General features: G+C 32.6%; 1 protein-coding gene across 18 annotated transcripts in view; it reads right to left on the bottom strand.

The window, feature by feature from the left end:
• Ect2 (epithelial cell transforming 2) overlaps positions 1-16,730 on the bottom strand; it is a 91,322-nt gene that overhangs the window by 44,319 nt on the left and 30,273 nt on the right. For 16 of the 18 annotated variants that reach the window (XM_077794087.1, XM_077794088.1, XM_077794095.1 and 13 more), the window contains 4 exons: positions 7,730-7,849; positions 2,815-2,883; positions 1,450-1,560; positions 713-809 (listed from right to left, as the gene is read on the bottom strand). In XM_077794087.1, the coding sequence (XP_077650213.1) occupies positions 713-809; positions 1,450-1,560; positions 2,815-2,883; positions 7,730-7,849 (397 nt within the window). The remainder of the gene's footprint in view (positions 1-712; positions 810-1,449; positions 1,561-2,814; positions 2,884-7,729; positions 7,850-16,730) is intronic. The other 2 variants (XM_077794115.1, XM_077794137.1) reach the window with 2 other exon arrangements.

Below are 16,730 nucleotides of genomic sequence, written 5' to 3'. Positions count from 1 at the left end.
ATGTAGAAGAATAAAATATATATATGTATACACACTCACTCCCACATTCATATACATACTTTTTTTTAACCAAAGGTAAAATTTATTCATAAAAAATCTTTGATGTCCAACTTTCTTCTACTGATATCTATAGTTCTAAAATAAATAGATACAGCTTTGAACAATCTAAGGAAAAATAAGAAAGTATAAGACCAAACATAAGGAATTTAACTAAAAATTTGGGACATATGTATCATCCCTTGCCTTTTAATTTTGTGGGTGAATTTTGTGGTACTTAAATATAAATTGATTTTGAATTAGTGACACACCATGAAATACAAGAAGATTTTTAAGTGGAAAGAAAAAGGATAAAATATTAGTCAACATAAGTAACTTCAGAACAAATAAAGTATTTCAAGTACTAAACTTAATTTTTATAGCATCTGTAATTTTTTTGTTTTGTTTTTTCTCTATTGTTATCCTTTCCTCTCATTTATTATGATTATACATTTATCTGTCTTCCTTGCTAGCCTGTGAGCTCCTGCGATATAGTATCTTCCTAATATTTGCAAGTGCTTTTTAAAGTTATCCATAAAGATGTTTTCTATATAAAAGATATATAAACTTCAATTCTCAAGTATAAGAAAATCTGAAAAGAAGAATTTCAACTGTTTTAGAAAAGTCAGTTCCATGAAAATACATGAAGTAATCTGAAAACAGTCCAGACAAGTACCATTTAAAAGTAATGCAACACTGGGTAACCTCTGTACTGGTCGAATGAGAAGTTCAACAAGGCTTTGCCGTCCACATTCTGGTTTAGCTTGATTTATCTGAAAGGAATTAATTTATTCATTAAGTTTTCTTCAACGATTAGACATCTTACATTTATTAGATTACATCTGATCATAATTGTCCCTGATAAGAACTAATGGAGAAGACATAGGATCTCTGGAAAATCACTGTGGATAATAATCTTCCAGGAACTGAAATTTCCTCTTGGCCATCAAAGCTTAACATATTTTATGGAAGTGAGTTCCTCTATAATCCTCTATATATCCCATCTTAATTTTCTCTTACATCTACATTTTAAACAAAAAAAAAGTTTTAAAATATTAAGTATGCTGGTACATTAGATAAACATATAAGGCACAGGTGAGGAAAGGCAACCATTAAAGGCAAAATGAAGTCTCACAGGAAAATCGCTAGGTATTTTGAGAGTTAAAACAAGTATAATTTTTTTCTTTTTAAATAGCCACATACAATATCCTCATTTGCTCATCTGCCTTTTGTGCTCTACTACTTAATATATCAAATCTTCTGAAATAAAAAATATTTGTCACTTATACGTACAACTAAAATTAACAGACAATATTAGAGTGCTCTTATATGTAGGTAATTTTACTTAAATTATAATTTAATGAATTCCTTCAGAAATGATTCTGATTTTTATTTGAAAGATATAAAAATTACCTTGAGAAATGCATGAAATCTGGGTTTCTGTTTTTCACATTTAATAATAGTATCCTTGCTCATTTCAAAGAAGTTTACAAAGGGAGGGTAGGTTTTTACCAAATCTTTTGACTAGGAACAAGGGAAAAGAATCATTAATTTGTTATGCATATCACTTTTAGACAATGAAACTTAAGGTCAAATAATCCAGTCACTGTCTGACATCTTGAATGTAAAGGGAAAGTGTTTAAAGTAAGTTTCTTCAAGTAAGTTTATTCACAAATTAAATACAGAAATTCACCTTCTAAACTTCCCAGTAAAGAGAGTTAATTGCTAAACAAAGTACATTAACTTGTAATTTTAGAAAATTGAAAACCAAACAGAAGCAAAAGTATATTAAATCTTATCATACTTACACAAATATAACAAATAAAACTTTAAAACTTCACAAATTTTTAGAATATATGAAAAAAATAGAATTGATCTACAGAAAATCTAAAAGCATGCTATATTATTTATAGAAGATTCCAAACCACCATTAAAATACCAACTATATTACCCAAAAATGCAAATGAGAAAAGGAACACTATCCTGAGACAAATAGGTATCAAAAAGATACATGGTAATGATTTGCATATGTGGATTCTTAATCAACCAGGAAAAAAACTTCTAAGAGGGGCTGGGGTTGTGGCTCAGCAGTAGAGTGCTCACCTAGCATGCACGAGGCACTGGGTTCGACCCTCAGCACCACATAAAAATAAATAAATTAAATAAAGGTATTGTGTCCAACTGCAACTAAAAAAAATTTAAAAAAGAACTTTTAAGAGACTATATGCTAAGGAAGGAAGTTAAAGAGAGTCCTTAGAAAACAGAAGTACATGTGTCAGTACTCAAGGCACTGACTTGTAATTCCTATTCAAAGAAATTTTTTTAAAAAATTATACAGTAAATCCTATTCACAGCACCTCACCAAAATTATTTTAATTTTATAAACAACCTAGGGAGTTCTTACTCTAATAAAGAAGCAATTCATTAGAAACCTTTAAACAGAAATAAACATAATGACAAACAAAAGTGACACCAACTAAGAAAAAAACAATAAAAATTTAACATTTTCAAAAACTCATGAATCTGTGACCATTAGAAAGAGCAAATAACATAAAGTAAAATCTAGTGCAGTGCAACAAGTAGGGTTCTAACAATGATCATGTGTTAAGTCATACATAGAAAACATGTTAGAAGTCAAGAAAAATTCTGATATATTTAATAAAGATAATCATGTCAAAGTTTGAAAACATCTCACATTTCAAAAAGTAAATTTCCCTCTTTGCCAGTCCCTGATAATACTTCAATCTGAAAATTTTTTAAAAGGAAGAAACTACTTACATATTTAAGAAAGATATCACCAATGCTTTTGCTCTCATCCCAATTAATTATAAGGTCTTCAAGATCATCCTGAAATAGCACAAATTAGAACATTTAAAATCAAACTTGACACCTCCTTATTGGGAAAAAGCACTCCAAAAAATGTTTTAACTTAATGTATAAAAATAGTTCATACTTTGTTCTTCTCCTCAATAAGGAATTTTTTGTCTACAAAGAAAACATCCTTTGAAAAATAATTAAGAAAATATAAATAGTATCAGTCAATAAGACAAAACCTAACTTCTCAAAATGTTATCACATTCAATCTTTTCTTATTAACTATAAAGCTAACTGGTGGTGCTATTAATTAGAAAACTACATTTAATCCTGCTGCCGAAGCATGTTATTTAATATAAATTGACAAATAAGGTTAACATGCCTATAATCCCAGAGACTCAGGTGACTGAGGTAGGAAGATCTCAAGTTTGGGGCCAACCTGGACAATTTAGCAAGCATGTCTCAAAATAGAATTTTTAAAAATCTGGACATGTAGTTCAGTAATTGAGTACTTGCCTACCATGTGCAAGCCCTTGGTTCAAACCACAAGGACAACCAAAAAACAAAACAAATTTTACTGACGGGGTCAGATGATAAATATTTTATTTATTTTTTTAGATCCTTTTAATTATACATCATATTAGGGTTCATTTTTAAATAATTATATAAGGATGGAATATAATTTGCTCTAATTCAGTACTATTTCCTTTTTCCCTTTCTTCTACTCTACTGATTTTCCTGCTATCTATTTAAAAGTGTGGGTTTTCCTTTTTGTTGTTATTTCTTTGTTTGTTTGTTTTTAATTAGTGCCTTGTAAATATACACATGAAGGTAAGATTCACTTTGGTATATTCATACATGTACCCTGGAAAGTTAGGTGAGATTCATTTCACCGTACTTCCCTTTTCCCATCCAGATGGTAAATATTTTAAGGCTTGCAGGCCATATGGTTTCTGTCACAACTATTCAGCTCTATAGAGTAAAAGCAGCCATACACAATATTCAAACAAATGAACGTGGCTATGTGCTAATAAGACTTCCTTTATTAAAAAAACAATCAGGCTGGAGTTGGTTCATGAACCACAGTTTGCTAATTTCTGGTCTACAAAATTCCTCACAGTAATTCTAAAATGTTACATTCTTGAAAATTTTAGAAAATATTCTAAAGCTTTATAAGATAATAAAACAAATTAAACAATTAAATGAAATGCCAAGAAATGACATTATCTAAATTAAAATTCTAAGTGATTTTAAAGTAAAAATCAATTAAGAGACTCTTCTACCAGCTGTTCTCCACATGTCATCCAAAGGAGCCAGTGGTGCATGCCTATAATCCCAGTGGCTAAGGAGGCTAAGACAAGAGGATCACAAGTTCAAAGCCAGCCTCAGCAAAAGCAAGGGGCTAAGAACTCAGTGAGACTCTCTCTACATAAAGTACAAAATAGGGCTGGGGATGTGGCTCAGTGGCAAGTGCCCCAGAGTTAGATCCCAGGTACCCTGCCCACACAAACAAACAAACAAAAAAAAACACCCTAGGAAACACTTTCAGTGGGATCCATGAGATTAAAACTATTTTCATTTAGTAATACTAAGGCATTATTCGACTACTTCATTCACATTCTCTTACAAGTATACAGTTTTCTAGAAGCTACATGATATGTGATATTCCAACAGACTGAATGAATACAGAAGGAAATATGATAACTCATCTTCGTTTAAAGCCAAATAGTAAATAAAATACAAACAATGTAAAACATCACCACTCTTCTCAATAATCAGTTCCTTGAAAATTGATTTTCATAAAGAATATATTATTTATGTGACCAGATAATCTATTATTATTATTTTAAATGAATTAATATATTTTAAAATTAGGTATCGTACATTAAAAAAAAAAAAGACAAACTATAAGCCCTCACCTCAAGGTAAACAACTTTTAGAAGAAAATATAAGAGGATATATTTAAAATCTTGGATTAGGAACAACTTCAAAATTTAAAACTCTTGTACTTTAAAAGAACTTATATCCAGAATTTACAAATGCTTACAACTCATTAAGAGGAAAAATAACCCAAAGAATGGGCAATAGATCTAAGCAGATATTTCACCAAAGATGATATTCAAATTGCTAGTAAGGCATGCTGAAATGGTATTCAATGCCATTAATCACTAAGGAAATGCCAATTACAACCATAAGAGATTCCACTTCACTACTAGGATTGTTCTAATTTAGAAAAATAAAATAAAGATAATACTAAGTATTGATGAGAATGTGGAAAATTAAAGGAATGAAAACAAAAATAATGGAAAATCCTGACAATTTCTCACAACCTTAAATATAAAATTACCCAGTAATTCTCCTTCTAATTATCTACTCAGATTTGCAAACAATGATCCCAGTAATATTATTCATAATCACCCAAACTTGGAAATAACATAAATGTGCATTAACTGGTAAATAATATTTTTTTAAAAAATCTGTTATAGTGAATATAATGAAACATCCTTTTGTCATAAAATGAAATAAACTAACATGAACAACATATACAAACCTGAAAAAAATGATAAGTAGGAGCAAGACCTCAGAGGTCATAAACTATATAAATGCATTTACATGAAATATCTAAGAAAAGACAAATTCATAGCTTAATGGTTGGCTGTGGCTAGTGATGAGGATTAACAATAAATGGGGATAAAAGATCTTATTGGGGTAGAGAATCAAAATATTTCAAAACAGATTTATGATGATATTTATACCATTTGGCAAAGTTACTAAAACAATTAGAATGCACCTTTTAAATAGGTGAATTTAAAGACATGTATAATGGTACATAAATAAAGCCATCAAAAATTGTTGCATCTAGTTTAATTTTCTTTTTTTTTTTTTTTTAATTTTGAGTAGAGTTAATCCCAATAGATAAAATCCACACAGGGCTAGGGATGTAGTTCTGTAACATAGAGCTTGTCTTGTATACATAAGATCCTTAGTCTCATCCCCAGCACAACAAAACAAGTTTCTTGATTTTTACAAACAAAAAGGGATTCTGAATCCAAATAATAAACCATTGTCTTATATTAGCACATTCAGAAACTTAAAAGGGGATAAAATAGCTTTCAAGGCATAAAAGTGAACTCAAAGTAAGAAAACTTTGACACAAGAACTACGAAAGCTTATCTACTCAAAACTGCACTTGAAAGAAAAAAGAAAAATATTATATATATGTCTAGCCTTGGGGCCATACAATGTAGTGGATACTGGCGACAACTACCAAGGTTTACATATGCCGCTAGGGCTTATTAATCTTGTGCTCTTAGACCTGTTTCTTAACCTCTATGTAACTTAATTTCCTACTCTGAAAAATGAGGATAGCAATCATTCCTACCTCATAGAAAATTAAATGAGTTAATATTTGTACAGCATCTAAAAGAATCCTAAACAGACAGTAGTGCTCAATAAGTTATAATTAGCTTTATTTTCCCACATAAATATTTAATATAAAGAAGGGAACATAGAAAACTGAGATATAAAACAGAAAATACTTATAGTTCTGCCAGTATAATCTTATGGTATCTTTTTTAAAGCATGGAAGACTACAGAATGGATATATAGATATAGATACACACACCAAGTGCCAGTGTAGTATTAGACAAACAAGAATTCAAATACTGGATCTAATGTTTATCAAATGATTAACTTTGGAAAATTATTAAATCTCTGGATATAGCAGTCTCACGTGTATAAGATGTGGACAACAATAATATCAACTTCTTGCACTAAAAATGTGGGAAAATTCAGTAAATGGCTAGCTATATTTAAAGAAAAAAATGAGCCAGGCACAGTGGCATGTCTATAATCCCACCAACTCGGAAAGCTGACATGGGAGAATTGCAAGTTAAAGGCCAGAATTAGCAACTTAGTGAGAGCCTGTCTCAAAATTAAAAAAAAAAAAAGGTTGGGGATGTGGTTCCCTTTAGATCTCAACAATAACTGAAATATGACTAAGGATTTTTGATAAAATGTAAGCATTTGATAAACTGCACTCCTACTAACTTACAATCTTTTAATATTTTTGCTTACAATGTACATTAAAAGAAAAAACAATTTAATGTGTTTGAGAACATTATATAATTCAGTTTGATGCTTTATTTGGAATATAGAAAAAACATTAATCAGTTTCACTCAAATTATCATATAGAAAAAATAAGAGAAACAAAGATAAACTATTGTTACTAAGAGTTCAGCATTCCAGGAGTGGTGATGCATGCCTATGCTCCCAGGTACTAAGGAGCCAAGTAGGAGGATAACTTACTCACTGGAGTTTGAGACCAGCTTGGGCAGCACAGTGAAACCTCCCCTCAAACAACAACAAAGAGTTCAGCTAAATCTACCCCCAAATTACTATTTCCAGACTGACATCTGGAAATCCTGGAATTCTTCACTAAAGGAAAATGTTTAAGAATAAAATAATACTGTCTTACATGGTTTGGGCATTTATCAGCCTAAACAGAGAAATAAATTAAATGACCTCTAGGTCCCTTACAGCTGTATTTATTTTCAAACATATTCAAACTCAAACAAACCTACATAACCCAAGAACAATGACAGTAAAAAAGTAAAATTAGTACTAGGAATCACATTTCTATAGAAAAGATTTCATAAAGCCTTAACTCCTATTTTTAGTATTAATCGAAATCAAAAGATAAACAACAAATATTAATAAGGCACTAGACAAAGGGGCAACCGATTGAAAGAAACAAATGAGGTAATAAGAAGTTTTCAACACAAAATTTATTAAGATAACTAAAAGATCACAATAATACACCCTATCCAAAAAAAAAAGAAAAAAGAAATACTACCAACCTAAAGGATTCAAATTTACCTTTATCTTAGTGTGTACATCAAAGATATCCGGGATGCTACCAAAAATAGTCTTAATCTCTTCTGGTGCAAGGATAGGCCCACCACGCTGTCCTTCCTCTTCCAAGGGTACCTGAAATAACTAAATGAAGAAAAGTGCTAGTTAAAATAGATTGTAAGAAAGGAACAAAAGGTAAAATACAGGTAGTGGTAAAGAGGGACAAGATGTTGATGTGAAGAAAAATAGTAATAATAAATACTTTCCCTAAATTCGAGACATTTTTTCTCATAACATTTCTATTCACTTACTTATATACTTATGTATGTATATGTGTGTGTGTATATATACACCCTCGTCACGAAATGTTATCTTACCTTAGAAACTAATAATGTTATCACGGTTTTATAAAATGAAATTAAAATTGACAAGAATAATTTCTACTTCTTTATTCAACATAAAAAAGAAATCAATAACCAATCATTTCCAGACATATAGTTAATATGAAGCATTAAATGTTTTAGAGACTGTAGTATAAAAACTTGATGTAAGGGAAAACTGAATTTGATGCTAGAAGATCTATTTGTGTCCATGTTGTTGCTTGTATCAATTCAAAATTATAAAAGGAAAAAATCTCCAAGAACTAATAAATGTATTTTCAAAGATTGAAGGATACAAGGGCAGACATATGTACACACACACGCCTTAACTATAATATACCAGTAATATACAATAAAATTTAAAAACAGTAACATTTATAACAAGAAATTAACATACTGAGGTGTAAATATTATAAGACAAATAATTCTGAAAATCTCAAAAAGCTGATAAAAGAAAAGGAGCTAAAAAAAAGAAGACATACAGTCATGGATTCAAAGACTCAACCCAGTAAAACTGTCAATTCTCCTACCAATTCACCTATGGATTTTAAGCACATGCCCATCAAGGACATTTTGTACATACAGAAAATCTGATCCTAAATATTTCTTTGTAAATGCAAAGAAACATCTTATTAAAAAGCTATACTATTCAAGACTGTGTGATATTGTGAAAGGAAAAACACAGATCAATAGAAGAGAATTAAGGTCAGAAAAAACACCCTATGCAAATATGGCCAAGTAATTTTAGGGAAGGGTGCAAAACAATTCAATAGAAGGAAAGGAGAATAATCTTTCAACAAGTGGTATTAGAACACCATTTACTATAGCCACAAATGAACATCAGCCTAAATATAACATCTTATATGAAAATTATCTCAAAATGGATCGGAGACCTAAAAACTGTGAGATATTTAGAAAAGAACACAGAAGAAAATCTTCATGATTTAGTTTAAGTAGAGTTCTTAGACATGACCTCAAAAGCATTATTTATAAATGAAAAACTCATAAACTGGACTCATAAATTCAATAAAAATGTAAAACTTTCTCAGCAAAAGACATTTAACAAAATTAAAGACATGCTATGGACTATGAATATTTACAAATCACATACCTAACAAAGGACTAATACCTAAAATATATAAAGAATCTAAAAACTCAGGAAGAAGTAGGCCAATTTAAAAATAGGCAAAAAAAAAAGGTGAAGTTATTTTTATGAAAATAGATAAATATGTCAAGTACAAGAATAGATGTTCAAGATCATTACTCATTATGGAAATGAAAACTAATGTCACAATGAGATAACACCACATACCTAATAAAATGCTAAAATAAAAAAAATACTGATACTGGCCAGGTATACTGTCACACTCCTATAATCCCATCTACTTAGCTGAGAGGCTGAGGCAGAAGGATTACAAATTGAAGGCTAGTCTTGGCAACACAGCAAGACCCTGTCTCAAATTTTTAAAAAGCTGTTGATATAGCTCAATGGTAAAGTGTCCCTGTGTTCAATCCCCAGCAAGAGGATGGGGAAGGGAGGTGAACAGACACAGACAAGAACTGATCCTTTCAAGCACTGGTAAGGATATGAGCATTAGAACTATCATACATTGAATGCAAAACTATATAGCACCTCTGGAAAAACATTTGTCTGTTTCTTAAAATGTTAAACATTTCTTACCAAACGATCCAACAACCCCACTCCTGAGTATTTACCCAAGAGAAATGAAAACTCATGTTCATATAAAACCTGTACATAAAGATTGATGAAAGCTCTATTCATAATCTCCAAAAATGGAAATACCACAATATAGACTGCAAATGAGTACAACTACTCTGGAAAACAGTATGGATTTTGCAAAAAACTAGGAATGGTACAACCACATGACCCAGCTGTCCCACTTCTTGGTATTTATCCAAAAGATTTAATATCAGCCTACTATAGCAATACAGCCACTTTAATGTTTACAGCAGCACAATTCACAACAGCCAAATTATGGAATCACCCAGATGCCTGTCAATAAATGAATAGATTCAGAAAATGTGGTATAGATATACAATGGAGTTCTATTCAGCCATAAAGAAGAATGAAATAATCATATTTACCAGTAAATGGATAGAAATGGGGAAAAACAGGCTTAATGAAACAAACCACACTCAGAAAATGAAGAGTCAAATATTTTCTCTCATATGCAGAAGCCAGAGCTAGAGCAAGACAAGGGAAAAAAGGCAGTTGGTAAAGGGATTGAACACCATATAGACATAGGGAAGATCAGTGGAATAAGTAGAAGAATGAGGAAGGAAGGGAAAGAAAAATGGAATGAATGCAACAAGATATATAAAGGTACTAAAGGGAATATCACCTTTATGTATATGTAGAAAAAAGAAAGTTTCCTACAGTACAGGGAGAATAAGGGGAGGGAAGGTTGCGAAAAGTAGAGTGTGGAAATTGGGATTGAAGTCAAATTCCTTAGGGCTGTGGATATAGCTCAGTTGGTAGAGTGCTAGCCTCACATTCACAAGGCCCTGATTTCAATCCCCAACACCATAAAAAAAAAAGTATTTGAAACCAAGTTCCTTGCATGTATGATTTTGTCAAAATGAAATTAACTCATATACTATGTAAATTATAGTGCTCTAATAAATTTTTTTTTTAAAAAAAAAAAAAAAGCTAGGGCTAGGGTTGTAGATCAGTGATAGAGTGCTTGCTTAGAACATGTGAGGCACTGGGTTCAATCTTTGGCACCACATAAAAATAAATAAATAAATAAAGTCATTGTGTCTATCTACAATTAAATATATATAAAGAAGCCAGCCTCATTAGGTTGTATGCCGTATGATTCCACTTACATGACATTCTCAAAAAATATGAAAATTGCAATGATGAAAAAGAGACTGGCTGGGAGAGGGACAAAGGTGTGACTTATAAAGGAACAGCATCAAGGAACTTTTGGAGAAAGTTCCTAATTGTGGATACACAAATATTCATGTGTTAAAATTTATAGAACTGCATACCTCCCCAGTAAAACTAAAATTTTAAAAGGTCAATTGTTCTTTCGAAGTAAGCAAAATAATAATAATGTATTATTGGGCTCTTAATATACAGAGAGGTAAAATGAATGACCATAATAAACAAAGAACAGAAGGGACTGACTAGAAGTAAAACACACACATGGGAAAAAAAGTAAACTGTAAATACCTGAAGATTAAGAGCTATTACTATTTTTTTAAAAAAAAAGAAAGGTATGAAGTCAGTAATGATCAACTGAGGATATAAAAATCAGTAATTTAAGCTTCCACTAGAAAGTGAAAACCAAATTGAATCCAAAGAGAAGAAGTAAAAATTCGAGCAGAAATCAATAAAATTGAAGATAAGAACTCAGTAAAGAAAAAAAAAAAAAAAATCAACAAAACCTGAAGGTGGTTCTTTGAAAAGACAAATAAAATCAGTAATTGTCTAGCCAGGGTAACTAAGGAAAAAAGAGGACACAAATTACTAATATTAAAAAGCCTATTTAGTTTCTTTGCCTATTGATTGATTGGGTTGTTGTTTTTGTTGTTGTTGTTGTTATTGTTTTAGTATTATTTTTTGGTGTAGATGGACACAACACAATGCGTTTTATTTTTTTTATGTGGTGCTGAGGATAGAACCCTGGTCCCGCCCGTGCTAGGTGAGCACTCTACCACTGAGCCACAATCCCAGCTCCTTGTTTTGTTTTTTGATGTTAAGTTTTTTGAATTATTTGTATATCCTGGATATAAATGCCCTATCTGAGAGCAGTTGAGATTTTCTCCCATTCTGTAAGTTCTTTCTTCATGCTTTTGATTGTTTCCTTTGCTGTGAATTAGCTTTTTAATGATTTCTGGTTTTACTTCCTACACATCAGGAGTCTTGTTAAGGAATTCAGTTCCTGAACCAACATTTAGAGTGCTGAGTCTACATTTTCTTTTAGCAGGAGCAGGGTTTCTGGTCTAATTCCTAAGTCTTTGATCTACTTTGAGTTCAGGAGTGTGCAGGGTGAGAGACTGGGGTTAAATTTCATTCTACTATATATGGATTTCCAGGTTTTTTTCAGTGCCATTTGTTAAAAAGGATCTCTTTTCTCCCATGTATGTTTCTGGCACCTTGCCAAATATGAGACGACTGTATTTATGTGGGTTTGTCTGTTTCTTCTATTCTATTCCATTGGCCTTCATGCCTGTTTTGGTGCTAATAACTATGCTGTTTTTGTTACTATAGCCCTGTAGTATAAACAAATAACCCAACCAATAAATGGGCAAAGGAACTAAACAGAAACTTCTCAAAAGAAGAAATATAGTCAACAAATATGCAAGAAAATGTTCAACATCTCTAGCAATTAGAGAAATGCAAATATAAACAACACTGAGATTTCATCTCACTCCAGTCAAAACAGCAATTATCAGGAACACAAGTAACAATAAAGTTGGTAAGGATGTGGGGAAAGGGATACACTCATACATTATGGTGGGATGACAAAGTGGTACAACCACTCTGGAAAGCAGTATGGATTCCTCAGAAAACTTGGAACGGAACCACCATTTGACCCAGTCATCCCATTCCCCGGTATATATCCAAAGGCGTTAAAATCAGCATACTACAGTTGACACAGCCACATCAATGTTTATAGCAAACAATTCACAATAACTAAGCTATGGAGCCAACTTAGGTGCCCTTCAAAAGATTATAGAAAATGTGGTATATATACACAGTAGAGTATTACTTAGCCATAAAGAATGACTTTACAACACTTGCCAGTAAATAGATGGATCTACAGTCTGTCATGCTAAATGAAATAAACTAGTCACAAAAAGCCAAAAGTTGATATTTGTGGCGATTTTAAGGAAAATAGATTCTCTAGCATAGAATTCTTTTAAAATTGTGTCTCTAGTACAATTTGTGATACAGGAGAAATAGAGTATATTAAAGACAAAAGACTTGGGATAATACGGCCCTTATTATGTAGATATAATCTTCTTTCAACTTCAGATTTGAACACTTGCAGGATGGTATATCATAAATTTCTTAGGGGATTGTCTAACTAGAAATCAAGTCCTTGGTGACATGTGTTTGTGTTACAATCTTTTCAACAGTGGGTAGCCTGAGGAAGAATCTCCTTATCATTGTAAACTGCATTAGTAAAGACTCTGTTCTTGACAGCTGCAAACCATACAAACTACCCTGTCATTTTGCCTAAATTAATAAAGCTTAAAGGCCAATCATAAAAAAAAAAAAGCCAAAAGTTGAATATTTCCTCTGATACGTAAAAGCTAATTCACAATTGGGGTGGGGGGATGGTAAAAAATGTTCAACAACTCCAGCAATTAGAGAAATGCAAATCAAAACTACTCTAAGATTTCATTTCACTCCAGTCAGAAAGGCAGCTATTAAGAATACAAACAATAATAAGTGTTGGTGAGGATGTGGGAGAAAAGGTATACTCATACATTGCTGGTGGGACTGTAAATTGGAGTAACCAATCTGGAAAGCAGTATGGAGATTCCCTGGAAAACTGGGAATGGAATTACCATTTGACCCAGCTATCCCACTCCTCGGTTTATACCCAAAGGACGTAAAAGCAGCATACCACAGTGAGGAAGCCACAATTCACAATAACTAAATTGTGGAACCAACCTAGATGTGGTATAGATACACAATGGAATTTTACTCAGAATTAAAAGAAAAAAATCATTGCATTTGCAGGTAAATGGATGGAGTTGGAGAATATCATGCTAAGTGAAGTAGGCCAATTCCCAAAAACCAAAGGTTGAATGTTTTCTCTGATTTGTGGATGCTGCTCCATAATAGGGGTGGGGGGAAGCATGGGAGGAATGGGGAAATTTAGATAGGGCAAAGGGGAGGGAGGGGAAGGCAGGGGGCAAAAAAAAAAGGCTGGGTGGTTAAAAAAGAGTTGTGTGGAATAGAAAAAGGGGAATGAAGGGAAGGGAAGAGGAATGAGAAAAGGAAAGACAATAAAGAAACTTGACTTAACTTTCCTATATACATATGTGAATACACCACAGTGAATCTCACCATCAAGTACATCCACAAGAAATTATTTTTAAAAAAATAACTAGGATAAATGGCAGAAAGATCAGTAGAGTAAAGGGAGCAAGAAATAGAGCAGTGGAGGGGAATGGGAGGTATTAAGGACTAAATTAGAATAAGATGTATTACATGTTTTTACCATTATGTTAAAATGCATTCTGTTATATATCACTAAAAAGTACCAATTAAAAAAAGAAAAATACAGGGAGGAGGAAGATGCGCCAGGCGCCCAGCCAGACCGGAGGAGGAAGTCCGGCCCCGCCCTGAGTGCTAGTCCAGAGGAAGCCCATCAACCCTTAAAACCCATCAAAGGGGGTGTGGCTACCAGTTTCCAACTCCCCCACCCTTAGCTAGGATAACTCAAAATATTTCCCACAAGCTTTTGGGGGTTGTAGCTATCAACGCAAAACAACAACTGTACAGGCACCTGGTTTCTACCTCAGAGACTAGAGTAGGGAAGATAAAGGTGGAAGCTCATTTCCTTTCACACTGGCTATACCCACCACCCTGAATACAGAGGCTCAAGCTAGGAATAGACAACGCCACCTACTGGAAGCAAGGAAAACAGTGTTCTGAGAGACATTTTTTTCTCTTTCTTTCTCTTTTCTTCTCTCTCTTCCACAACTTCAGCATATGTGAAACCAAGAACTGTGCATGAACAACCGAATTACCAAAGTAATATAATATGGAGGAACTGCATATACCCCACCTCCCCCCCATTTTTTTTCTTTATTTCTATCTTACTTCCATTTTCCTTCTCTTATTTCTCTTTTCTTCCTTGATATTTTTTCTTTTTTTTCAATTCGTATTCTCTCTATCCCACTTTCAACCTCCTAACTTTTGCTATCTATACATAGGGTAACTATCTAAATAGATAGGAGGTTGAGTCTATACATTCTTCCATAAATTACCAGTCTAGTGGTTAGAGTTCTCCAAAGGTGCTAAGTTAGTTTAACCTCATACCCTCACTCCTTTCCCTCTAAGTATAACATCCTTCGTCTGAAATTAGGTTTTCTATATGCCACCAGATATGGTACGCCTTTTATTAAACTAATGAATATATTCTTAAGTAATAATTAAAACCAATATCTATAGTCATAGAATCTAACTATAAATGTATTAATAATGAAAACTTGTGCTTAGATAATGTACTGTTGATATTGGGATGTGTTAACATTGTCTTTCTCTGCAAAAGAGGAATTTTGGAGCTATACAAGAACAATACAAATATATAAGGGGAAAAACATTAGCACAACAGTTTCACAAAGCTAGAAAAAATCATGAGCAGTATGAAAAGACAAGGAAATAAAGGACCACAAACAATACAGGTCAATTCAACATTAGATGAGGTAATATCTGCAGCTGATGGAATGTCAGACAAAGAGTTCAGGATATACATGCTTCAGATGATCTGGAGTCTCAAGGAAGACATTATACATCAAATTTAGACAATGAAAAAATCACTTTGACAATGAAGCAAAAGATCAACTCTATAGGGAGATAGAGGATAAAAAACAAACAAACAAACAGAAATCCTGGAAATGCAAGAAACAATAAACCAAATTAAAAACTCAAATGAAAGTATTACCAGCACAGTAGAACACTTAGAAGATAGAGAACTTCAGACAACGAAGACAAAGTTTTTCAACTTGAAAAGAACATAGACAGCTCAGCGAGAATGTTAAGAAATCATGAGCAGAACATACAAGAATTATGGGATAACATCAAGAAACCAAACCTAAGAGTTATTGGGTTACAAGAGGGTACAGAGGTCCAAATCAAGGGAATGAGCAATCTACTCAATGAAATAATACTAGAAAACTTCCCAGACTTAAAGAATGAAAAAGAAATCCAAATACTAGAAGCCTACAGGACACCGAATGTACAAAATCATAAGAGATCCACACCAAGACACATAATAATGAAGATGCCCAACATACAGAATAAGGAGACAATCTTAAAAGCCACAAGAGAGAGGAAGCAGATTACATTTAGGGGTAAACCAATCAGGATAACTGCTGATCTTTCAACACAGACTCTGAAAGCTAGAAGATCCTGGAACAACATATTTCAAACGCTGAAAGAAAAAGGATTCCAACCAAGAATCATGTATCCAGCGAAATTAAGCTTCAGGATTGAAGAGGAAATAAAAATCTTCCATGATAAACAAAAGTTAAAAGAATTTGCAGCTAGAAAACCAGCTCTTCAAAACATCCTTGGCAAAACATTACAGGAAGAGGAAATGAAAAAAATGAAAACCAACAGCGGAGGTAGTAGAGTAAAGGAAAAACTAAGCATAGAGGAAAAACAAATCATGTTAAGTATCATACATAACCAAATATGGCTGGAAATAGAAACCATATCTCAATAGTAACCCTAAATGTTAATGGCTTAAATTCACCAATCAAAAGACATAGGCTAGAAGAATGGATTAAAAACAAAGATCCAACAATATGCTGCCTACAGGAGACTCATCTGATAGGAAAAGACATACACAAACTGAAGGTGAAAGGTTGGGAAAAATCATATCACTCATACGGACCCCGGAAGCAAGCAGGGGTGTCCATACTTGTATCAA

The sequence above is a fragment of the Urocitellus parryii genome, chromosome 2 (genome assembly GCF_045843805.1).
Source record: "Urocitellus parryii isolate mUroPar1 chromosome 2, mUroPar1.hap1, whole genome shotgun sequence".
Taxonomy (NCBI): Eukaryota; Metazoa; Chordata; class Mammalia; order Rodentia; family Sciuridae; genus Urocitellus; species Urocitellus parryii.
The sequence above is the reverse complement of the archived record's forward strand: the minus strand, read 5'-3'. Positions and strand labels throughout refer to the sequence as shown.